At 50.0% G+C, this 25581-nt stretch overlaps 1 protein-coding gene across 2 annotated transcripts in view; it reads left to right on the top strand.

Moving 5' to 3' along the window:
• The first annotated feature begins 11733 nt into the window (after positions 1 to 11733).
• The window catches only part of INCENP (inner centromere protein), a 30610-nt gene continuing 16762 nt past the window's right edge, over positions 11734 to 25581 (top strand). For both annotated transcript variants that reach the window (XM_055581076.1, XM_055581074.1), the window contains exons 1-5: positions 11734 to 11888; positions 15111 to 15261; positions 15669 to 15782; positions 16610 to 17397; positions 24963 to 25014. In XM_055581076.1, coding sequence (XP_055437051.1) covers positions 15122 to 15261; positions 15669 to 15782; positions 16610 to 17397; positions 24963 to 25014 — 1094 coding nt within the window. In that variant the 5' untranslated portion in view covers positions 11734 to 11888; positions 15111 to 15121. The remainder of the gene's footprint in view (positions 11889 to 15110; positions 15262 to 15668; positions 15783 to 16609; positions 17398 to 24962; positions 25015 to 25581) is intronic.

Here is a 25581-nt window from a genome sequence, read left to right as displayed (position 1 = left end):
GTCTCCCAACTCTATTTAACTGCGGTATCTATTAAGAGTAACTTTTTACATCTCTTAGGTATGTACTCAGGGAACATGACAGACTTTACCTATTTCTGATTCCATTGGCAAGAGTCTCTCTGTTATAAGCTGGATGCATCAGGCTGTCGTAGCTGGCTGCCATTAACCATTCATCCAAATCCCCATGCTAATTAGCAGCACATGGGACTACAGCGTGGCTTTTGCTGTACATAAGAGAGAGAAATTAAAAGACACTTACTCCTTGGAAGGAAAGTTATGACCAACCTAGATAGTATATTCAAAAGCAGAGACATTACTTGGCCAACAAAGGTTCATCTAGTCAAGGCTATGGTTTTTCCAGTGGTCATGTATGGATGTGAGAGTTGGACTGTGCAGAAAGCTGACCGCCGAAGAATTAATGCTTTTGAACTGTGGTGTTGGAGAAGACTCTTGAGAGTCTCTTGGACTGCAAGGACATCCAACCAGTCCATTCTAAAGGAGATCAGCCCTGGGATTTCTTTAGAAGGAATGATGCTAAAGCTGAAACTCCAATACTTTGGCCACCTCATGCAAAGAGTTGACTCATTGGAAAAGACTCTGATGCTGGGAGGGATTGGGGGCAGGAGGAGAAGGGGACGACAGAGGATGAGATGGCTGGATGGCATCACTGACTCGATGGACGTGAGTCTGAGTGAATTCTGGGAGTTGGTGATGGACAGGGAGGCCTGGCGTGCTGTGATTCATGGGGTCGCAAAGAGTTGGACACAACTGAGCGACTGAACTGAACTGAGAGAGAGAAATGCACTCAATTGTATCCAGCCTAAAACTGGCTGCCCCAAAACTAGGATTCCTCAAACTAAATCCTCAATAAATGAGCTTCTGATTGTGCTTTTATTCACTGCCTGAGGGAGACTACACAGAAAACACTTACTCAAGGATTTAGTTTGGTGAGCTTTATTCTTTACTGCATGAGGATCAAAAAGCATTCTTTTAATAAATTTCCTTTGCACACTTCCTAGTTCATATAAATGAGTTTCTCAGCCATTATGATCAGAAGGTAACAACAAAAAGAGTGATTCTTTGAGACTTCAACATATAGGCCACCCAAATAAAACACAATTGTGGAGAACTTTGGCTACCAGCTGTGATGGAACTAGTACAGAATAAGTCCTCCTATGGTAAACAGCAGTAAAGCTGGAGTGAAAAATATGAGCAACTCTTTTTAGGCATTAGACCACAGGAGGAGGCAGACTGTTGTCCTGAAGAGAAGGGGCACACCTGGGGTTGAGCCCCAGGACCACTCTGTCTTCCTGGGGTGCGGCCAGCTGGCACCTTAAGTAGCTGAGGAAGCAGATATCAGATCTAGGAGCAGGTGGGGTGACTGGAATTTCAGAGCATGGGCAGACATTTGTGTGGTCCTCTACAAGGTAGGGAAGATGTGGAGCAAGTGAAATTAGAATCAGTTGCGTGTGGAAGGGTGAAATGGTGCAACCACTCTGGAAAACTGTATTTTATAAAGTTATACATACACTGGCTATATGCCTCAGCATTTTCATAATAACAGACATATGGAAAAGTCATATCCCAAATATCCCCATCAGCAGAATTAAGATTGCAAAATATTCGTTAAGTTGTATTAATACTTTTATACAGCAGTAGTAAGAATGAAGGAACCAGAGCCACAAATAACAGCATGGATGAATCTCACATAATATTGAGCAAAAGATGCCAGACACAAGAGCATACTGTATAACACTTTATTTTTTAAAAAACACAAACTTTTATTTTTTAAAAAACAAAAATTATGTTGAGAGATGAATGTGTTTTGGGGATAAACCTATACAGTAGTCCCCCTTATCTGTGGGGGATAGTTTCCAGGACCACCAGTGGAGGTCTAAAATCTCAGACAGTACCAAAGTATATACCAGGTTTTTTTCTACACATACATACCTATGATAAAGATTAAATTATAAATTAAGCACAGTAATAGGTTGACAACAATAATAGAACAATTACAGCAATCTATTGTAATAAAGCTATATGAATATGGTCTTTCTCTCTCAAAATATCTTATTGTACAAATGTAATGCCTTTTCCATCGTAACTAAGCAGTTCTTGGGCGCTGTAGGCTGAAACGTTTACAGTTTGAGGTGTGACAGCAAACTAGCACGAGTTTCTTTTTCCTTCTTCACAATTTCACAGATAGAAGAGTCATTCTTACCAAAGATCTTAGTAACCTGTGTATTTTTTTTTCTTTATTAAGAACTTCCACATTTTCACTTAAAGGAAGCACTTTGTGGCTTTTCTTTGTCATATCTGAATTGCCAGCATCACTACTCTGGTGCCTTGAAGCCATTATTAAGTAAAATTAGGGCCACTTGAACACTGAGCACTTTGATGCCTGGACAATTAATCCAATCAACCAAGACAGTAAGTAGCTAAAGGGGTGGGGTACACTGGAAACGGATGAATCTTGGCACCAGCTGGATACAGCAGGTGGTGCAAGATTTCAACACCCCACTCTGAACACAGCACAATTTAAAACTTATGAATTATTTACTTCTGGAATTTTCCATGTAATATTTTTAGACTGCATCTGACCCCGAATAACTGAGATCTTGTAAAATGAAACCATGGATAAGGAGAGACTACTGTACAAGCAATCAATGATTACCATTTTTTTTTTTTTAAGGCTTTACTTTGGGAAAGGGAGCAAGTAGGCTTCCGGGAGGCTAGCGAAGCTCTATTTCTTAACCTGGGACGTGCTTTTTAAGGAATGATTTTGACAAAATAATAAGCTGTATATCTCTGTTTTGTGCCTTTTTCTAGATGTGTGCTCTATTTCACAATTAAACTGTTGGAAGGGAGGAATGAAGGGACATCCTCATTCAGGATAATTTTAGGGGTCCAAGAAGCCAGGATCTGCCCCCAGGTCCATACACCACCTGCAGCATGAAGCCCCAGCCTGGTTAGCGTGTCCTTCGCTGGTCGCCGGATCCTCTGGCACAAACTGTCTACAAAGTAAAATGCCTAGAACGGCGCTTGGCAGTGCAGCACTCTGACTGCCAATCAGCGGCTTCTAATCACCTGCGCCTGCGCAGAGGCGCCTGCGGCAGATTCGGTTACGCCTGCGCAGTCTGCGCGGCTGGGCTTTAACTCGTCCAGGGGCAGCTGGAGCAAGGGAATCGTTGGCAGCTGGCCTGTGGGCAGAGTATTAGTATTTGGACAGGAGGTGCAGTTGCATGTCCGCTGAACCGAGTTGCAGGCTACTAAATGGGTACCCATGTTTAGTTCCAAAAATTTTCTAACTTGTGCTGTGCTTAGTCACTGTCGTGTCCAACTCTTTGCGACCCCATGGACTGTAGCCCGCCAGGCTCCTCTGTCCATGGGGATTCTCCAGGCAAGAATACTAGAGTGGGTTGCCATGCCCTTCTCCATGGGATCTTCCCAATCCAGGGGTGGAACCCAGGTCTTGTGAATTGCAGGCGGATTCTTTACTGTCTGAGCCACCAAGATTCTAAAATAGGGATCAGCAAACTTCTATAAAGGATTGACAGTAAATAGTTTAGGCTTTGTGGGCCATGAGGCAAAATCTCCTATATTACACAGGTACTTTAGTAAGCAAAGAAAAACTTATCTACAGCTAAAATTGATGTAATTCAATATAAAGCAATAATGATTAAAAAATTTAAGGGAATAGGCCTACTAATAGAATTGTAGTTTGAGGTTGGGACGTGGAGGATAATATTTTCTTAATTGTGGCTCATAGTTAAGTTTGAGGGAATGCCAGGAGATAGTGAAGGACAGGGAATCCTGGAGTGCCGAAGTCCATGGGGTCACAAAGAGTCAGAAACGACTGAATGCCTGAACAACAATAATCATTAAAATTCAAATATGATGTTCACCTGTAAATGCAGATACAGTGAGATTTTTACCCACTTCCTTTTTAAAGTGTCTTTTCACACAGATATGTAATGCCAGATATTGATAATCTGAGATGATTTCAGTTGACCATATTCATCACCAGAAAATGGGCTTCCCTAGTGGATCAGTTTCCCAGGTTGGTAGGTGCCCAGTATGCTACTGGAGATCAGTGGAAAATAACTCCAGAAAGAATGAAGGGACGGAGCCAAAGCAAAAACAACACCCAGTTGTGGATGTGACTGGTGATAGAAGCAAGGTCTGATGCTGTAAAGAGCAATATTGCATAGAAACTTGGAATGTTAGGTCCATCAAATCAGATCAGTCGCTCAGTCGTGTCCGACTTTTTGTGACCTCATGAATTGCAGCACGCCAGGCCTCCCTGTCTATCACCAACTTCCGGAGTTCACCCAGACTCATGTCCATCGAGTCAGTGATGCCATCCAGCCATCTCATCCTCTGTTGTCCCCTTCTCCTCTTGCCCCCAATCCCTCCCAGCATCACAGTCTTTTCCAACGAGTCAACTCTTTGCATGAGGTGGCCAAAGTACTGGAGTTTCAGCTGTAGCATCATTCCTTCCAAAGAAATCCCAGGGCTGATCTCCTTCAGAATGGACTGGTTGGATCTCCTTGCAGTCCAAGGGATTCTCAAGAGTCTTCTCCAACACCACAGTTCAAAAGCATCAATTCTTCGGCGCTCAGCCTTCTTCACAGTCCAACTCTCACATCCATACATGACCACAGGAAAAACCACAGCCTTGACTAGACGAACCTTTGTTGGCCAAGTAATGTCTCTGCTTTTGAATATACTATCTAGGTTGGTCATAACTTTCCTTCCAAGGAGTAAGCGTCTTTTAATTTCATGGCTGCAGTCACCATCTGTAGTGATTTTGGAGCCCCGAAAAATAAAGTCTGACGCTGTTTCCACTGTTTCCCCATCTATTTCCCATGAAGTGATGGGACCGGATCCCATGATCTTCGTTTTCTGAATGTTGAGCTTTAAGCCAACTTTTTCACTCTCCATTTTCACTTTCAACAAGAGGCTTTTGAGTTCCTCTTCACTTTCTGCCATAAGGGTGGTGTCATCTGCATATCTGAGGTTATTGATATTTCTCCCGGCAACCTTGATTCCAGCTTGTGTTTCTCCCAGTCCAGCGTTTCTCATGATGTACTCTGCATATAAGTTAAATAAACAGGGTGACAATATACAGCCTTGAGATACTCCTTTTCCTATTTGGAACCAGTCTGTTGTTCCATGTCCAGTTCTACCTGTTGCTTCCTGACATGCATACAAATTTCTCAAGAGGCAGGTCAGGTGGTCTGGTATTCCCATCTCTTTCAGAATTTTCCACAGTTTATTGTGATCCACACAGTCAAAGGCTTTGGCAGAGTCAATAAAGCAGAAATAGATGTTTTTCTGGAACTCTCTTGCTTTTTCCATGATCCAGCGGATGTTGGCAATTTGATCTCTGGTTCCTCTGCCTTTTCTAAATCCAGCTTGAACATCTGGAAGTTCACGGTTCAGGTACTGTTGAAGCCTGACTTGGAGAATTTTAAGCATTACTTTACTAGCGTGTGAGATGAGTGCAATTGTGCGGTAGTTTGAGCATTCTTTGGCATTGCCTTTCTTTGGGATTGGAATGAAAACTGACCTTTTGCAGTCCTGTGGCCACTGCTGAATTTTCCAAATTTGCTGGCATATTGAGTGCAGCACTTTCACAGCATCATCTTTCAGGATTTGAAATAGCTCAACTGGAATTCCATCACCTCCACTAGCTTTGTTTGTAGTGATGCTTTCTAACGCCCACTTGACTTCACATTCCAGGATGTCTGGCTCTAGGTCAGTGACCACACCATCGTGATTATCTGGGTCGTGAAGATCTTTTTTGTGCAGTTCTTCTGTGTATTCTTGCCATCTCTTCTTAATATCTTCTGCTTCTGTTAGGTCCATACCATTTCTGTCCTTTATTGAGCCCATCTTTGCATGAAATGTTCCTTTGGTATTTCTGATTTTCTTGAAGAGATCCCTAGTCTTTCCCATTCTGTTGTTTTCCTCTATTTCGTTGCATTGATCGCTGAAGAAAGCTTTCTTAATATCTTCTTGCTATTCTTTGGAACTCTGCATTCAGATGTTTATATCTTTCCTTTTCTCCTTTGCTTTTCGCTTCTCTTCACAGCTATTTGTAAGGCCTCCCCAGATGGCCATTTTGCTTTTTTGCATTTCTTTTCCTTGGGGATGGTCTTGATCCCTGTCTCCTGTACAAGTCACGAACCTCATTCCATAGTTCATCAGGCACTCTATCTATCAGATCTAGGCCCTTAAATCTATTTCTCACTTCCACTGTATAATCATAAGGGATTTGATTTAGGTCATACCTGAATGATCAAGTGGTTTTCCCTACTTTCTTCAATTTAAGTCTGAATTTGGCAATAAGGAGTTCATGATCTGAGCCACAGTCAGCTCCTGTCTTGTTTTTGCTGACTGTATAGAGCTTCTCCATCTTTGGCTGCAAAGAATGTAATCACTCTGATTTCAGTGTTGACCATCTGGTGATGTCCATGTATAGAGTCTTCTCCTGTGTTGTTGGAAGAGGGTGTTTGCTATGACCAGTGCATTTTCTTGGCAAAACTCTATTAGTCTTTGCCCTGCTTCATTCTGTATTCCAAGGCCAAATTTGCCTGTTACTCCAGGTGTTTCTTGACTTCCTACTTTGGCATTCCAGTCCCCTATAATGAAAAGGACATCTTTTTTGGGTGTTAGTTCTAAAATGTCTTGTAGGTCTTCATAGAACCGTTCAACTTCAGCTTCTTCAGCATTACTGCTTGGAGCATAGATTTGGATTACTGTGATATTGAATGGTTTGCCTTGGAAACGAACAGAGATCATTCTGTCGTTTTTGAGATTGCATCTAAGTACTGCATTTCGGACTCTTTTGTTGACTATGATGGCCACTCCATTTCTTCTGAGGGATTCCTGCCCGCAGTAGTAGATATAATGGTCATCTGAGTTAAATTCACCCATTCCAGTCCATTTCAGTTCGCTGATTCCTAGAATGTCGACATTCACTCTTGCCATCTCTTGTTTGACCACTTCCAATTTGCCTTGATTCATGGACCTGACATTCCAGGTTTCTATGCAATATTGCTCTTTACAGCATCAGACCTTGCTTCTATCACCAGTCACATCCACAGCTGGGTATTCTTTTTGCTTTGGCTCCATCCCTTCATTCTTTCTGGAGTTATTTCTCCACTGATCTCCAGTAGCATATTGGGCACCTACTGACCTAGGGAGTTTCTCTTTTAGTATCCTATCATTTTGCCTTTTCATACTGTTCATGGGGTTCTCAAGGCAAGAATACTGAAGTGGTTTGCCATTCCCTTCTCCAGTGGACCACATTCTGTCAGATCTCTCCACCATGACCTGCCCATCTTGGGTTGCCCCACAGGCATGGCTTAGTTTCACTGAGTTAGACAAGGCTGTGGTCCTAGTGTGATTAGATTGACTAGTTTTCTGTGAGTATGGTTTCAGTGTGTTTGCCCTCTGATGCCCTCTTGCAACACCTTCCGTCTTACTTGGGTTTCTCTTACCTTGGGCGTGGGGTATCTCTTCACGGCTGCTCCAGCAAAGCACAGCCATTGCTCCTTACCTTGGACGAGGGGTATCTCCTCACCGCCGCCCTTCCTGACCTTCAACGTGGGATAGCTCCTCTAGGCCCTCCTGAGCCCGCGCAGCCACGGCTCCTTGGACGTGGGGTTGGTCCTCCCGGCCACCACCCCTGGCCTCAGGCGTGGAGTTGCTCCACTCGTCGCCACCCCTCCCTGCCGCCGCCCCTGACCTCGGACGCAGGGTAACTCCTCTCGTCATGAATCAAGGCAAATTGGAAGTGGTCAAACAGGAGATGGCAAGAGTGAACATTGACAATCTAGGAATCAGCGAAGTAAAATAAGCAATAAGCAAACTCCCTATTGCCAAATTTAGACTTAAATTGAAGAAAGTGGGGAAAACCACTAGACCATTCAGGTATGACCTAAACCAAATCCCTTATGATTATACAGTGGAAGTGAGAAATAGATTTAAGGGTCTAGATCTGATAGATAGAGTGCCTGATGAACTATGCAAGGACGTTCGTGACAGTCCCTGTACAGGAGACAGGGATCAAGACCATCCCCAAGAAAAAGAAATGCAAAAAAGCAAAATGGCTGTCTAAGGAGGCCTTACAAACAGCTGTGAAAAGAAGAGAAGCGAAAAGCAAAGGAGAAAAGGAAAGATTTACCCATTTGAATGCAGAGTTCCAAAGAATAGCAAGGAGAGAGATTAGAAAGACTTCCTTAGTGATAAGTGCAAAGAAATAGATGAAAATAATAGAATGGGAAAGACTAGAGATCTCTTCAAGAAAATTAGAGATACCAAGGAACATTTCATGCAAAGATGGGCTCAATAAAGGACAGAAATGGTATGGACCTAACAGAAGCAGAAGATATTAAGAAGAGATGGCAAGAATACACAGAAGAACTGCACAAAAAAGATCTTCACGACCCAGATAATCACGATGGTGTGGTCACTGACCTAGAGCCAGACATCCTGGAATGTGAAGTCAAGTGGGCGTTAGAAAGCATCACTACAAACAAAGCTAGTGGAGGTGATGGAATTCCAGTTGAGCTATTTCAAATCCTGAAAGATGATGCTGTGAAAGTGCTGCACTCAATATGCCAGCAAATTTGGAAAATTCAGCAGTGGCCACAGGACTGCAAAAGGTCAGTTTTCATTCCAATCCCAAAGAAAGGCAATGCCAAAGAATGCTCAAACTACCGCACAATTGCACTCATCTCACACACTAGTAAAGTAATGCTTAAAATTCTCCAAGCCAGGCTTCAACAGTACCTGAACCGTGAACTTCCAGATGTTCAAGCTGGATTTAGAAAAGGCAGAGGAACCAGAGATCAAATTGCCAACATCCGCTGGATCATGGAAAAAGCAAGAGAGTTCCAGAAAAACATCTATTTCTGCTTTATTGACTCTGCCAAAGCCTTTGACTGTGTGGATCACAATAAACTGTGGAAAATTCTGAAAGAGATGGGAATACCAGACCACCTGACCTGCCTCTTGAGAAATTTGTATGCATGTCAGGAAGCAACAGGTAGAACTGGACATGGAACAACAGACTGGTTCCAAATAGGAAAAGGAGTATCTCAAGGCTGTATATTGTCACCCTGTTTATTTAACTTATATGCAGAGTACATCAGGAGAAACGCTGGACTGGATGAAGCACGAGCTGGAATCAAGGTTGCTGGGAGAAATATCAATAACCTCAGATATGCATATGACACCACTGTTATGGCAGAAAGTGAAGAAGAACTAAAGAGCCTCTTGATGAAAGTGAAAGTGGAGAGTGAAAAACTTGGCTTAAAGCTCAACATTCAGAAAACTAAGATCATGGCATCTGATCCCATTAGTCAGTTCAATTCAGTCGCTCAGTCATGTCTGACTCTTTGCAACCCCATGAACTGCAGCACACCAGGCCTCCCTATCCATCACCAACTCCCGGAGTTCACTGAAACTCATGTCCATTGAGTCGGTGATGTCATCCAGCCATCTCATCCTCTGTCGTCCCTTTCTCGTCCTGCCCCCAATCCCTCCCAGCATCAGAGTCTTTTCCAATGAGTCAACTCTTCGCATGAGGTGGCCAAAGTATTGGAGTTTCAGCTTTAGCATCATTCCTTCCAAAGAAATCCCAGAGCTGATCTCCTTCAGAATGGACTGGTTGGATCTCCTTGCAGTCCAAGGGACTCTCAAGAGTCTTCTCCAACACCACAGTTCAAAAGCATCAATTCTTCGGCGGTCAGCTTTCTGCACAGTCCAACTCTCACATCCATACATGACTACTGGAAAAACCATAGCCTTGACTAGACGGACCTTTGTTGGCAAAGTAATGTCTCTGCTTTTGAATATGCTATCTAGGTTGCTCATAACTTTCCTTCCAAGGAGTAAGCATCTTTTAATTTCATGGCTGCAGTCAGCATCTTCAGTGATTTTGGAGCCCCCAAAAATAAAGTCTGACACTGTTTCCACTGTTTCCCCATCTATTTTCCATGAAGTGATGGGACCAGATGCCATGATCTTAGTTTTGTGAATGTTGAGCTTTATGATCCCATTACCTCCTGGCAAATAGATGGGGAAACAGTGGAAGACTTTATTTTGGGGAGCTCCAAAATCATTGCAGATGGTGACTGCAGCCATGAAATTAAAAGATGCTTACTGCTTGGAAGGAAAGTTATGACCAACCCCGACAACATTTAAAATGCAGAGACATTGCTTTGCCAACAAAGGTCCATCTAGTCAGGGCTATGGATTTTCCAGTAGTCATGTATGGATGTGAGAGTTGGACTGTAAATAAAGATGAGCTCTGAAGATTTTATTCTTTTGAACTGTAGTGTTGGAGGAGACTCTTGAGAGTCCCTTGGACTTCAAGGAGATACAACCAGTACATCCTAAAGGAAATCAGTCCTGAATATTCATTGGAAGGACTGATGTTGAAGCTGAAACTCCAATACTTTGGCCACCTGATGCAAAGGGCTGACTCATTAGAAAAGACCCTCATGCTGGGTAAGATTGAGGGCAGGAGGAGAAGGGGACAACAGAGGATGAGGTGGTTGGATGGCATCACCAACTCAATGGACATGAGTTTGGGTAAACTCCAGGAGTTAGTGATGGACAGGAAGGCTTGGTGTGCTGCAGTCCATGGGGTCGCAAAGAGTCAGACACGACTGAGTGACTGAACTGAACTGAGTGGCTCAGTCAGTAAGGAATCTGCCTTCAGTGGTGGACCAGGGTTCCATCACTGGGTGGGGAATGTCCCCTGGAGAAGGAAATGGCAACCCACTCCAGTATTCTTGCCTGGAGAATCCCATGGACAGAGGAGCCTGGTGAGCTACAGTCCACAGGGTCGGGTATAGTCCATGGAGTCTCAGGAGAGTCCAACACGACTTAACGACTTAACTATCACCAGAAAGGTATGTGTAGAATTGTTAGCTTCTTCTCTTGATATTTGCCTTTTAGCAGGTCATCGCATTGCTAATGACGTCCAGTTGGAGATTAAGTGGAAAGTCCTGAATAACAGAGTTAAATGGATTATGAAATAATGGAAATTTCCTCTGCATTTGCATCAAAGTCTGAAAAAGTATGCTGGAACTGCAGTTTGAGGTTGGCAATTTGTGTGGAAATGGAAATGTGGGTTCTTACTTTAACCTTTGACAGCATGGAAAGCATATAACCAATTTGGCTTCACTTGTGACTCAGACAGTGTTAATTGTTATGGAAACAATTTCTCTGTATTATAAATTTTGCTGTCTTGCTTTGTAATTTTAAGTTGAAATCATTAAGAAACATCATCATCTATATTATTTCTGTAAAATGGCTGAGGTCGGCCCGTATTGAGGACAGAGTTGGGTGAAGAAATGGCAAAGTGAAGACTCCCGAAAAGAGCACTATCCACAGATAAGGCCTCACCTATCTCCCAGGTCCCTCAGGGCACTCACAATGCACACTGGGACTTGTAGTTCTGGCGTGTGAGGCCTTGCGCGCGCAACCCCCACCTCTAGCGATCTCCTTTCTCGGCCGCGCGCCGCTGTTCCCGGAAGCTGTACAGGTTAAAGTTTCAACGCTTCCTCTCCCTTCTTCTTAGTCCCGTAGACTGCCAATCCACGTAGCCAATCGATGGCCTGACTGGTGCTTCCTTTTACTTGATTGGCTTAGAGTTTTGCAGCCGCCCAGACAAACTTGACGGGGATTGGTCGAACCTTCAGTTTTGAAAATCGTAGGTTTGGCCCGCGCTGTACCGCCCCGTTTGTTCACTGCAGCCGCAAGCCTTGGAGGCCGGGAGCCGTGGGGCTTGGGCCGGCTGGGATTTGTGTTGGGAGGGTCGCCGGACTTGGATCGCAACAGCAGTTAAGGAGACGCGGTGCAGTCGAGTGAGTCTGCGCGGGCGGCCGGGGGGGCTGGGGGGTCGTTAGCAATTTGTTATCCCTCCGCAAGCCCTGGACCGGGGGGCATGACCTCCCTTATCCCCCGTTGCGGCCTGCAGGGGATGGGTCTCCTCTTCCAAGTGACGAGGTGACCTGCCTTGGTCCTGGGGCCCAAGATGACCCCACCCCCCTCACCCCCTGTCCAAGAAAATAATCCCGTCCGCTCCCCCTCCAGGTGCCTTTTGTTGACCTGGACAGGAAGCACCCACCGACCGGGTGTTTGGCGGCATTGTACCAGATGGCATTTCTGTACAGTTAACCCTGGCTCACCACCTCCCTTATCGGCTGAGCAGCATTTTAAATTGACCCATTTCCGGAGGCCGGTGCTGACTTGTCATTCCGCAGGCCCGTTTACTGACAGTGGCCTTCTCTGGGGCGCCCAGTCAGAAGTTAGCGCCTTTCCGAAGTTGAAATGGAGTAGGCGGCAAAGCTTGAGGTTAAGAGCACAGTTTAAATCCGGGCCCCTCCCTTGACTTGCACGAAGACTTGGCCTTAACTTCAGTCTGCCTCAATTTGCTCGTCTGCACCAGGATCTCCTTGAGGTTGTGCCGAGAATGAAATGAGATGATGCTCCACCCGAGCATGGAGCAGGTCTCTTTACAGAAGGTAGCTATTACGAACCTCCTTCACTGAGGTGTGGTCAGGGTTGGCTGGTGGACTTCCCGCACCTTCAAAAGAACAGGCATTGTGAAGGAGGGCCGTGGGGCTTTTAACGTATGACGTGAGAAAAGTATTGGGAGAGGAAGATGAGCCTCCTTCACCCTTGGTGGGACGTAAGGTGCTTTGGGTTTTTATCAAGGTTCTTATAGGGGACTGAAAAGATTTTTATTGCTTTTCCAGGGACCCTCATTCTCAACACTGATCACCTTTCTCAGGGTCATCTCTGATCTAATGACAGTGACCCTTTTTAAATAGGCTGAGGCTGCTGAAAACAAACCTCCTTATGGAAGGAGCTCAAACACTTTTTCGCACTTTGTGTAAGAAGCCCTGACCCACTTTGCCATTTACTTTTTTAAATAAAAGAGCAAATTGTTGCTTTCCATAGCACAAAGTGTTTTGTGTTCCTTAAACAGGTCTCTCTTTCCTAGCCTCAAACTGGATTCCTGTCGTTAGCCAGGGCTGAGCGCTGGGACAGAGGGACTGGGGGGAGGCAGAGGGATGGCAGCCAGGAGGCTGTGCTGTGACTGGAATCTGCACATCGGTCTCTGCCCAAAACCTCTGCGATCCTGCCCAGTTGGTCCTGCCCTGACGGGTGCTGCTCTTGGCTCCTCGGAGTAGGGCTTTGGATGAGAAAGGCGTGCTCTAACCTGTGTAGAATGGCCTGATTTGGTGTCCCTGTGTGTGTGTGTCTTTGGGGAGGGAGTTAGAGTGGCTGTAGAATGTTTATTTCTAGGTGTACAGTTCATAGATGGATCTGTTCATTCAACAGGTATTCTTTTTGTGCCAGGCACTCTGCCAAGCTCTGGGCTTCAAAGCTACAAGCAAGACAGATCAGGGCTTGCCCTCAGGGAACAAATGCTTAGTGGGCAGAGACAGGTAGTCTGCAAGCAGATACATTGTCACCTGAGTGTTGTGCAGAGTATTGAAATTGATGGATAGGATGGTGGCTGGTAGTCAGGTCCTCCCTGCATTGCTGAGAGCCAAGTGCTGAGGAGTGAACTGTACCAAATAAGAGACAGAAGGTTCCAGGCAGAGGGCAGAGCTTGCTCGAGGAACCCAGGCCAGTGTGCCCTGGAAATCAGGCCCCAGGAAGGCAGTCCTATGAGGCTGCAACAGCACCTGGCGTTAAGCCCTTTATAGGGGTCGGTGACTTAGCCCCTCCGTCAAGAACTTCCTGTCTTAGGTAGAGGCCGAGCTGTGTGTGGTTCTTGGTTTTGCAGGTGTCGATCGGGGTGGTGGGTCACTGCCATGGCATGAGACATGCAGTCTGTTGTTATGGCTTGTGACTGTCACCTATTAATTCGTTCTTCCATTCATTGCCCCAGTCGAGATATTTATTGAGCCCCTGCTATGAACCAGAATAGAACACTTCTTCTTTGCCTGGGCCTTTGGTGATAATTTTATCACTGAGTTTTGAGGAGAATATCTGAGTTTCTAGTTGTTTGTTTTTGTTTGTTTGAGTTGCTAGTTTCTTAAGAAATAGAAAGCAAGCTTATGGTTACCAAAGCGGAAAGGGGGGAAGAGATAAATTAGGAGCTTGGGATTAAAATATACACACTATGATATACAAAATAGATAATCAACAAGAACCTACTGTATAGCCCAGGGAACTCTACTCAGTATCTTTTAATAACCTGTAATGGAAAAGAATAGATATATATGTATCTGTAAACTGAATCACTTTGCCACGTGCAAATCAGCTATATGTCAATAAAAATTATTTTTAAAAAATTAAGGGAAAACTAATTTTGTATTTTATACTGCCTGATATTTCTAGACTAAGTTTTCTAAAAAACCAAGACATTGCTTATCCACTTTCCTCATGCTCCCTCATCCATCCGAAGGCGTTTCAGTTCAAGGGAGAGAGTTATAGGGGCCCCTTAGAGAAGAGCCTGTCTCTGGACCACCACTTTCTTACCCACTCCTTTGGAATGCAGATCTGTCATTTACTAGCATCCATAAGAGGCAGTTGGATTCGATGTTCTTTGACCTGACACCTGGGGTTAGCTTGTGTGTACCTCAAGTGTTAGTCACTCAGTCGTGTCCGACTCTTTGCAATTCCATGGAATGTAGCCTGCCAGGCTCCTTTGTCCATGGGATTCTCCAGGCAAGAATACTGGAGTGGGTTACCATTCCCTTCTCTAGGGGATCTTCCCTATGCAGGGATCGAATGCAGGTCTCCTGCACTGCAGGCAGATTCTTTACTGTCTGGGCCACCAGGGAAGCCCCTAGGTGTCCCTTAAGGTGGCCCTCAATCACCTTCAGGCAGTAAGAGGAGTGGGTAAGAGCAGGCCTGTGTGTGGGCAGGTCAAGGAGTCCTACCTGGTGGGACCACAGTTTCTCCTGAACCCAGGAAGGCCATTTGTAATGAGGTCCATTGATCCCAGAATTGCCTGGGCAGCATGGACTTCTGTGGAAAGTGTCGTATGGGGCTGGGGAGGGGTTGGTGTTTGAACAGTGTGAAGATTCCAGCCTGAGCCCCATTCCTCTTGTCTCTGCTTTCTCCAGGCAGAGCCACCATGGGGACAACAGCCCAGGGGCCCATTCACTTGCTGGAGCTCTGTGACCAGAAGCTCCTGGAGTTTGTCTGCAACGTGGACAATAAGGACATGGTGTGGCTGGAGGAGATCGAGGAGGAGGCCGAGCGCATGTTCACCAGGTGCGGGGCTGGGGGGGCGGGGGCGGCGGCAAGAGCGGGGCCCACTGGCAGGATGCACCAGGGGCTGCCTGGCTGCTGCGGCCTTAGGGCACTTCCCCACCTGCCGGGCAAGACAGGCTGCCAGGGGTCCTTCCTGAGTGCCCCAGATGCTCGGGCTAGGGAGAGGGGTTGGCCCACGCCTCAGAAGGTAGGGCTGCCTGGCAACCTTGCTCCCCTGCTTTGTCTACGCGAGGAAGCCCCAAGTGCCTGGCGGTGACTCTTACACAGCCTTGGAGCGCTTGCTTGGTACTTACTGGTCACCCCAGCTTGACCAGCCACCGTCAGGAAAGGGGCAGCTGTCTGGCTGGGTGGGGGTGGGGCAGTGGTTTCCAAGCAGCCTCGACCATCACTGTCTTCGTACCAAACAGAGAATTCAGCAAAGAGCCTGAGCTGATGCCCAGAACGCCTTCGCAGAAGAACCGACGGAAGAAGAGACGAATTTCTTCCATTCAGGATGAAAACAGAGACCCCATCCGGAAAAGGTAGGAGGGGCGGGAGGCTTGGTGGCCACGAGGAGAGTTTGATTCAAAGGTGTTAACTGAGATCAGGAGCAGTGGGCACTGCGTGCGCCATGCCGAGGGAAATGAAGCAGGGCTGGAGACCGTGGAGTCCAGAGCTTGTGTGCGTTAGGGTAGGGGTGGTGTTTGATCTGGGCCTCGGAGGATGGGGAGGGTTTCTGGAGGTGGGAGAAGCAAGAGAATCTGACTTTCTGCTTGGGGGAGAGTGACCAGAGGTGTAGACTGGGGGCTGGCTGTCTCCCAACCCCCTGTTGCTATGCTGGTTCTAACTGCCCCTGTAACGACCGTGGGTTTCACTGTACCAGGGGAAAGAGGCTGGGTCTTAGAGTCAGGCGGTCCTGGGTGTACACCCCAGCTCTGCTGCGTAGCAACTGTGTGTCCTTGGGTTAATGTTCCACTTCTCTGAACCTCAAGTTTCTGAAATCTAAAGTGAGGATGAGGGTCCCTGCCTCTCGGGGACTGTCTGGTGGATTAAGCGACAGAAGGAGCGATTCTGCCAGCAGGGTGCTTGGCCCAGTCTGACCCAGTCAGCAGGAGGTTTATGGGAATTTAATCTTCCCAGCGGTCTTGTGAGGACTGGCATCATCCCAGTTCACAGATAGGGAGACTGAGGCTTGGAGAAGAGCACCTGGGGTGTCTTGGCTAGAGGCGGCAGAGCCTGAATTGGAACCCCAGTCTTCTGCCTCCAAGCTTCAGAGGCCCCTGGAGTTGGCAGCTCCTCCAGCTGGAATTGTGGGCAGCCTCCCCGCTTCCCTGGGTCACCTCAGCTTCTGCTCCGCCCCCTCCACCAGGTTGTCCCGCAGAAAGACACGGAGCAGCCAGCGGATCTCCCGGCACCTCCGCAGCAAGGACAAGGTGGAGAAGCTGGCCACAGTGGTGGGCGAGAACGGCTCTGTCCTGCGGCGCGTGACGCGGGCTGCCGCTGCAGCGGCGGCCGCCTCTGTGGCTACCGCCCCTCCTTCACCCACCTCCAGGTCTCCCACTGTCCTGACAAAGAATCCCAAGGAGAGCCCAACCCAGTGCCAGCTGGTGCCTGCGGTAGAGATCGGTGCCACTGAGCGCCGGAGCGCCGAGCAGTACCTCAATCAGCTCCAGTCTGCCCAGGCTCCGACCTCTGCCCTGGCCCCGGCCTCCCAGATCCCCTCGAGCTCGGATGAGGATTCAACACCCCAGAAGGCAGAGGTGGGAAGGCTGGAGTCTGTCACCGTGAGCTCCTTGATGACTACACCTCGGGACCCCAAGGGCCGAGGGGCCGGGGCAGGAAGGTCCGCCTCCAAGCTCCGGATTGCGGTGGCCACCCCGGGCCCGCAGGACTCACCCAGCTCTCCCGCCTCCCCGTGGCGGGAGCGGGTGCTGGCTCCCCTCCAGCCAGATAACTTCTCCACCCCAATGGGAGCCCGTGTGGACCGGCAGTCCGTGCGGCGCAGCCTGATCGCCCCATCCTCCCCGGGCCCCCAGGCCTCCCTGGCCCAGACTCGCTCCCCAGTTTCCAAAGAATCCGAGAGCACCGTCCGACGATCAAGCAGAAGGATTGCCAAGAAGGCCGCCAAAGAGCCAACTGCCTCCGCCCGCATCATCTGTGAGTCGGGGCTCGGTGTTGGGCAAAACTTCAGAGGGTGGTCCTTTGTGCCCGGCTCAGTGGAGGGTGTCTGGGGGCCCTCTAAGTAAGGAGCTGTCCACAGAACTTTCTGTGATGATGTGAATGTCCCAGATCTGTGCCATCCCACATAGCAGCCACTAGCTAGCCACGTGTGGCTATAGAGCCTTCAAAATGTGGCTCCTTTGATCGAGGAGCTGAATTTTTAGTTTTATTACATTTTATTTGTTTCTGATTTAAGTTGCCACACAAAGCTCATGGCTGCCATGTTGGACAAAGCATATTCGATCCAGCGCTTTTGTTTTCCAAAAGAGAAATTTGAGGTCCAGCACTGTTTTCCACAGTGTCCCCATGGTTAATGCCATGCTGAGCTCAAACCTGGGCCTGTCCCCCAGGGCTGGCGTGTTCCCCTTCCCTCCTGCCCAGACTCTCTTAGATTCAGCCTGCTTATGGACCGCCTCCTGTTGGCATAATTGTAGGGCCTGGAGATACCGAGGTGAAGAGAGATGAATTCTGGGAGGGACACATAGCTGGGTTTGAGTGCCAGGTTGACCTTTTACCTGCCCTGTGACCTCGGGGAAGTTACAGGAATGCCTTCACGAGCTTCAGTTTCTCGTGTGTCGGCTGATAATAACAGCATCACCTCAGAGGGTCATTGGGAGGTTTTCTTGTTAATGCACATAGGATGCTTAGAACAGTGGCTGCACGGACAAGGGGCTGTGTGACGTTAGCTGCTTTGTCATCATCTGATCCCAGCTCCAGGGATCCTTGTCCCAGGTGGAAGCAGGTGTGAGCCACAGAGAAGGACAGGCAGCTCTAAGAGTCAGGGATGTCTGCATGGAGGAGGTGGGGTCTGAGCTGGGAGGGTTGCGAAGGCTTCCTGGGCTTTTGCCTAGTGGAGAAATTCAGGAAAAGGTATTCCTGGCAGAGGGAACAGCTTGTATGGAGACCCTGAGGCCCGAGCTGGCCAGTGATGGAGTATCTGGGACTCGAGCTTGACCCCACAAAGGATGTGGCCCCTCAGTGGTTGTTGGAAGGTTCCAGCGCTGTGTGAAAAACAGCCAAGAAGAGAAGGAACAGGGCAGAGAGTCCAGGGAGGAGGCTGCAGGGTCCAGCCGGAGGACGATGAGGTCCTGGGGTGGTGGAGAGGACGAGCCAGGCTTTTACATTAATGAAACTGAGGCTTAAGGAGCCCACTGAGTCTGTTAAGTTGGGAAGCTGGGGTTAGGGCCCCCTGTGTTTCGTCCTTTCTAGGATGGCGGGCCGCTTGCCAGGGAGGCCAGGTGGAAAGCCTCAGGGCGGGCATCAGGCAGGTGAGGGCCCGGCCCAGTTTCTTCGCTGCCTGGGGAAGGGCTTGCTCCAGGGTCTGGGGCTCAGGGACACACAGCTGGCAGCCCATGCAGGCCTGTGGTCTGACACACTGACCATACTTGGATTCTCAGAAGGGCCCAGAAGCTTCTGACCTGTCTTGGGGATGGGGATTTCCTTAGGTGTGAATCTCATCCTGGGCCCAAGGGGGAGAGCAGACCTGGAATTCTAGAGGGAGGGTCAGGTAGAGACCCTCAAGGCCCTCCTCATGCTTCTGGTTCAGACATCTGGATACTCTTAAGCCAGTCTTTTCCCTGGAGAAGGAAATGGCAACCCACTTCAGTATTCTTGCCTGGGGAATCCCATGGAGGGGAAGCCTGGTGGGCTGCAGTCCATGGGGTCGCAAAGGAGTTGGACACGACTTAGTGACTGAACAACAACTTGGCCCCCGCCCTGAACACAGGTGGGCTTCAGTCCTATGGAAGGAAGACAGTCAGACAAGGTGGTTAAGCCCTGGAGACACTAGAGCCTGCAGGACCTGGGGCATACCCTTCTCAGAACCTCAGTTTTCCCATCTGTTAAATGGTAAGAATGCCTGCCTTGAGTGTGGGTAGAAGACCCATCTTAGTGGTTGGGTATGGTACAGCTCGTTCATGCAAAACAAAACTAGATGATAAAACCACAGTCAGCCTGTGTCCCTACAGCTCAACCGAGGAGTGGCCTATCTGATCCTCCTAGGGCGCTCAAGGGTGTGGAGCAGGGAAGGGCGAGAGGGCTTCCTGGAGACCTTCCTGATACCCGGGCCCTGGGGCTTAGCTGGGCGGGCAGCTTAGAGGTGGAGGTCTTAGTTTGGGTTCCCCGGAAGCAGCCCTCGATGTCAGGATTTGAGAAGAGCTTGTTACTGTGGGAGGGAGAGGAAGCACCTGCAGCAGGGGAGCAGGGAGGTGACCACCAGTAACGGGACTGGGGCCTCTGGAGCCAGTGTGGAGCCCTTGGGAGGGGCTGCTGGGTGGAGGCATTAACCCCTGAACTCCTGGCACGGTGCACAGTTGGCCACACTTCACTGGGCAAAGAAGTGGTTTCTGAAGTGGTCAGGTGGGGCCAGGGCCACTGCCCCCGGTTTCTGCAGGGCCCAGCTTTACAGGCCGGGCTCCTCCCCAGGTGCCCCGCCCAGCTCTGCACAGGGAAATGGCCCCTTAGCCCCTCTCCAGGCCTTTGCCCTGCCACCAGACCTGTTCTAAAGCCCTAATGGCTTGAGTTGGCGCTTAACATTCCAGAGAAGTCTTTGCACACTTCTGTGTGGTCACATGGGCGTCTTCTCACCTTTCAGCCCCCTCATCAGCAAGCCCTGAGCTGGGATGGGAGGCAGGGGGTGGGAGGAGTCTCCTGGCTGTGGACACCGCAGGTAGGAGCCTGCCCTTGTTCTCCACCCGACTCCCCCAGGCCTGCCTGCCTCCCCCCTAGTAAAAGTCGCTTAGTCTGTCCGACTCTGCGACCCCATGGACTATAGTCTGCCAGGCTCCTCTGTCCATGAAATTTTCCAGGCAAGAATACTGGAGTGGGTTGCCGTTCCCTTCTCCAGGGGATCCTCCCAACTCAGGGATCAAACCCTGGTCTACTGCACTGCAGGCAGATTCTCTATCGTCTGAGCCACTTGGGAAACCTCACAGAAGGATGGTCCCTGCTTCCGGCCTCCCATCCTCTGCCTTAACGTCTGGCCACGCCCACGTGGCTCAAATGCTCCACAAAGCCTGCTCCTTCCTGCCTCATGGCCTTTGCAGATGCTGTTCCTTCTGCCTAGACTGGCACCTCTCAATTTGCGGCCTCAGAACCTCAAAGAGCTTTTGATTATGAGGCCTCTTATCTGTGGGTAGTTATTTAATAGTTTTAAGAGTAACAAACCTATTAAGGTTAGTTTTTCTTTCTTTCTTTTTTTTTTAAAATAACTGTTTCCCAAACAAATGTGGTGAGGACCCTGGCATTGTTCTCATGTTATAAATCCCATTTATGGGTGGCTGAGAAGAAGGTGGCTGGGTGCTGCGTTCAGTCTGTTGCACTGTGCTGTTTGGGTTCAAGTCTGTGACGAAAACCTGGCCTCACATAGAAACCTAGTTGGAAAAGGGAAGAGGACTTAGAAAGCATTTTGTTGTGTATTCTTTTTTCTTCCAATTAATTTGTGCGTACTCGCAAGTGTGTGGAGTTACACACATCTTCCAGGTGTTGACACACTTTATTATATATTGTCTTAAAGGAGCACGTTTGTGTTCTGGTCTCATCAGAAAGGTTTTTAGGTATCAGGAAGCTATGAAGTTCATGGCGGTTTTGACTTTTTGGGGGGCTCAGTTTTTTATTCTTGGCAACAAATCCTGTTCATTTGATTTGAAGGGACAGGCTCCCTTTGGTCATTTCTAAGACAGTATCTGCCAGACGCCCAAGCTTGGTGAGCCATAGTTTGTCAGTTGTTCTTTGACTTAAAAACAGCATTCTGTTTAAAAAAAAAAAGGGAGGGGGTGGGACCAGTTCAGGTGAGCCCTCAGACCCCTGTGCTTTTTAGAGATTTGGCTATGCAGCCCAAGGGCATTTTGCATACACTCTACTTTATGACATAGTGTATTAAAAAGATATGTACTTAAGTTTATTTATTTTAAAAATATTTATTATTTATTTGGCTGTGAGGGGTTTTTTTGTTTTTTTTTTAATGCTTACTTATTTGACTGTGCCATGTCTTACTTGGGGCACGCGGGATCTTTGATCTTTGTGGCAGCATGCGGGATCTTTAGTTGCGGTTTTGGTATTATGGTGAAAATAGTTAAGACCTTGTGGGTGCCCCTGAAACAGTACTCTTGGGCCCTCAGCTCTCAGAAGCCCCAGACTACACTCAGAACTACTGGCCCAGACATCCCCCCCACCCCTCCTTTGCAGCTTTCTTGCACTTCACTTCCCAGCCTCCAGACCAGCTTGTCTCCCCATCACAGGCTTTCCAAGTCCTCTCCTCTTTCCTGTCGTGACACATGCACATGTCAGCCACAGGATTATCTGGTGATTGTCTAGACCAACTTGTGGCCCGTCTGGTTTGCTCTCTTGGGTCCCCAGGCCCTAGTGGCCCTCGATGTGTGTTTGCTGAATGCATCTGATGCTTTGTGTTCAGCCTGTGCTGGAAGGTGGAGGCCCGAAGCCCGGCATTGTCCCTCTCTCCAGAGACTTCCAGCCCAGTGAACTTTGTCCCCGGAGGGGCTTGTTACCAGCTATGGAGTAGCAGGAGACATTCAGGCAGCAGCTCTGTGGAAGGTGTGAGGAGTCAAGGGAGTGCTGACTGCAGGGCTATGCACCCCGGGAATGGGGAGAAGTCTGTGGGTTAGAGGGGATCTGGGTCTAGTGAAGGGAGGGGTCTACAGGATGGGGAGGATCTGTGGTAGTGAAGGGAGGGGTCTGTGGGGTGAGGGGGTCTGTGACTAGTGAAGGGAGGGGTCTGTGGGCTGAGGGGGTCTGTGAATAGTGAAGGGAGGGGTCTGTGGGGTGAGGGGATCTGTGACTAGTGAAGGGAGGGGTCTGGGTGGAGGGGGTCTGTGACTAGTGATGGGAGGGGTCTGTAGGTTGGGGGTGGTCTGTGACTAGTGAAGGGAGGGGTCTGCAGGTGGAGGGGGTCTGTGACTAGTGATGGGAGGGGTCTGCAGGTGGAGGGGGTCTGTAACTAGTGAAGGGAGGGGTCTGTGGGGTGGAGGGGTCTGTGACTAGTGATGGGAGGGGGTCTGTAGGGTGAGGGGGTCCGTGACTAGTGAAGGCAGGGGTCTTGGGATAAGGGGGTCTGAGGGGGTCTGTGACTAGTGAAGGGAGGGGTCTGTAGGGTGAGGGGGTCTGAGGGGGTCCGGGACTAGTGAAGGGAGGGGTCTGCAGGTGGAGGGGGTCTGTGACTAGTGAAGGGAGGGGTCTGTAGGGTGAGGGGGTCTGAGGGGGTCCGGGACTAGTGAAGGGAGGGGTCTGCAGGTGGAGGGGGTCAGTGACTAGTGAAGGGAGGGGTCTGCAGGTGGAGGGGGTCTGTGACTAGTGATGGGAGGGGTCTGCAGGTGGAGGGGGTCTGTGACTAGTGATGGGAGGGGTCTGCGGGGTGGAGGGGGTCTGTGACTAGTAATGGGAGGGGTCTGTAGGGTAAGGGGGTCCGTGATTAGTGAAGGGAGGGGTCTTGGGGTAAGGGGGTCTGAGGGGGTCTGTGACTAGTGAAGGGAAGGGTCTTCAGGTGGAGGGGGTCTGTGACTAGTGAAGGGAGGGGTCTGTGGGGTGAAGGGGTCTATGACTATTGAAGGGAGGGGTCTGCAGGTGGAGGGGATCTGTGACTAGTGATGGGAGGGGTCTGTAGGTTGGGGGTGGTCTGTGACTAGTGATGGGAGGGGTCTGTACTGAGGGGGTCCGTGACTAGTGAAGGCAGGGGTCTTGGGGTAAGGGGGTCTGAGGGGGTCTGTGACTGGTGAAGGGAGGGGTCTTGGAGTAAGGGGGTCTGAGGGGGTCTGTGATTAGTGAAGGGAGGAGTCTTGGGGTAAGGGGGTCTGAGGGGGTCCGGGACTAGTGAAGGGAGGGGTCTGCAGGTGGAGGGGGTCTGTGACTAGTGAAGGGAGGGGTCTGCAGGTGGAGGGGATCTGTGTCTAGTGAAGGGAGGGGTCTGTGGGGTGGAGGGGTCTGTGACTAGTGATGGGAGGGGGTCTGTAGGGTGAGGGGGTCCGTGACTAGTGATGGGAGGGGTCTGCGGGGTGGAGGGGGTCTGTGACTAGTGAAGGGAGGGGTCTGTGGGATAAAGGGGTCTGTGACTAGTGAAGGGAGGGGTCTTGGGGTAAGGGGGTCTGAGGGGGTCCGGGACTAGTGAAGGGAGGGGTCTGCAGGTGGAGGGGGTCTGTGACTAGTGAAGGGAGGGGTCTGTAGGTTGGGTGTGGTCTGTGACTAGTGAAGGCAGGGGTCTTGGGGTAAGGGGGTCTGAGGGGGTCTGTGACTAGTGATGGGAGGGGTCTGTAGGTTGGGTGTGGTCTGTGACTAGTGAAGGCAGGGGGTCTTGGGGTAAGGGGGTCTGAGGGGGCCTGTGACTAGTGAAGGGAGGGGTCTGCAGATGGAGAGGGTCTGTGACTAGTGAAGGGAGGGGTCTGTGGGGTGAAGGGAAGGGTCTGTGGGGTGAGGGGGTCTGTGACTAGTGAATGGGGGGGTCTGTGGGGTGAAGGGAGGGGTCTGCAGGTGGAGGGGTCTGTGACTAGTGAAGGGAGGGGTCTGTGGTGTGAGGGGGTCTGTGACTAGTGAAGAGAGGGGTCTGTTGGGTGAGGGGGTCTGTGACAAGTGAAGGGAGGGATCTGTGGGGTGGAGGGGGTCTGTGACTAGTGAAGGGAGGGATCTGTGGGGTGGAGGTGGTCTGTGACTAGTGAAGGGAGGGGTCTGCAGGTGGAGGGGGTCTGTGACTAATGAAGGGAGGGGTCTGCAGGTGGAGGGGGTCTGTGATAGTGAAGGGAGGGGTCTGTGGGGTGAGCGGATCTGTGACTAGTGAAGGGAGGGGTCTGCAGGTGAAGGAGGTCTGTGACTAGTGAAGGGAGGAGTCTGTAGGGTGAGGGGGTCTGTGACTAGTGAAGGGAGGGGTCTGTAGGGTGAGGGGGTCTGTAACTAGTGAAGGGAGGGGTCTGCCGGTGAATGAGGTCTGTGACTAGTGATGGGAGGGGTCTGTGGGGTGGAGGTGGTCTGTGACTAGTGAAGGGAGGGGTCTGCAGGTGGAGGGGGTCTGTGACTAGCGAAGGGAGGAGTCTGCAGGTGAAGGAGGTCTGTGACTAATGAAGGGAGGGGTCTGCAGGTGGAGGGGGTCTGTAACTAGTGAAGGGAGGGGTCTGCCGGTGAATGAGGTCTGTGACTAGTGAAGGGAGGGGTCTGCAGGTGGAGGGAGTCTGTGACTAGTGATGGGAGGGGTCTGTGGGGTGAGGGGGTCTGTAACTAGTGAAGGGAGAGGTCTGCCGGTGAATGAGGTCTGTGACTAGTGATGGGAGGGGTCTATGACTAGTGAAGGGAGGGTCTGCGGGGTGAGGGGGCCTGTGACGAGTGAAGGAAGGGGTCTGTGGGGTGAGGGGGTCTGAGTCGAGTGAAGGGGAGGGGTCAGCAGGTGACAGTGTCTGCTGCAGAGAGACGCCGTGAGCCCCCAGCAGAGCCTGGCTGCCCTGGACTTCTTGGACAGACCAGGCAGGTTCTGAGGGTGTCTTTTTGTCCCTTTGTTTTCCCGTCAGGCCACAGTTATCTGGAGAGGCTCCTGAATGTTGAGGTGCCCCAGAAAGTCAGGTGAGTTGAGTTCTGGGGCTTGGGGACCTTCCCGGGGCTGGCAGGACACACACACTGTGGGCCCTTTCCAGGTGAGCCCCCCGGGGGGAGGTGTTTCCTTTGCCCGAGCCTCCCCTTTCCTTGGGAACCACTCCTGAGCGGCCCACCACTGCCCCCTGCCCCTGCCCCAGTTTTACCAGGAAGTGCCCCACGGGTGCCAGGTCTTCCCACATTGCTTGTCAACATCCCTGGTCAGCCCTGGCCCCTCCAAGCCTTACCCTGGGGCCGGGGCTCCATAGGTTGTCAAATCCAAAGCCCTGAGGGTGAGCCAGCGCAGTCAGGAGGAGTCAGTTCCTCCTGGAGTGTGCGGCCTGGGGATCGGAGCTGCTCCATTTATAGCCCGGTAGCGCTTGGGGCCAGCGCCCCTTTTCCAGGAGGCCACGTCCTGCTATCCCTGAAACTACTGCAGCCCCCCTCCCCCGCGGCCCCTGCTCTGGAGCAGAGGGTTGGTGCTGGGGATGGGCAGACCCACTGGCTTTGCCGGCCCCATGGTGAATGGAGGAGAGGCCTCAATGAAACGTGGCTCAT

This window comes from Bubalus kerabau, chromosome 5 (genome assembly GCF_029407905.1).
Source record: "Bubalus kerabau isolate K-KA32 ecotype Philippines breed swamp buffalo chromosome 5, PCC_UOA_SB_1v2, whole genome shotgun sequence".
Lineage (NCBI taxonomy): Eukaryota > Metazoa > Chordata > Mammalia > Artiodactyla > Bovidae > Bubalus > Bubalus kerabau.
This window is presented reverse-complemented; position numbering and strand designations above follow the sequence as displayed.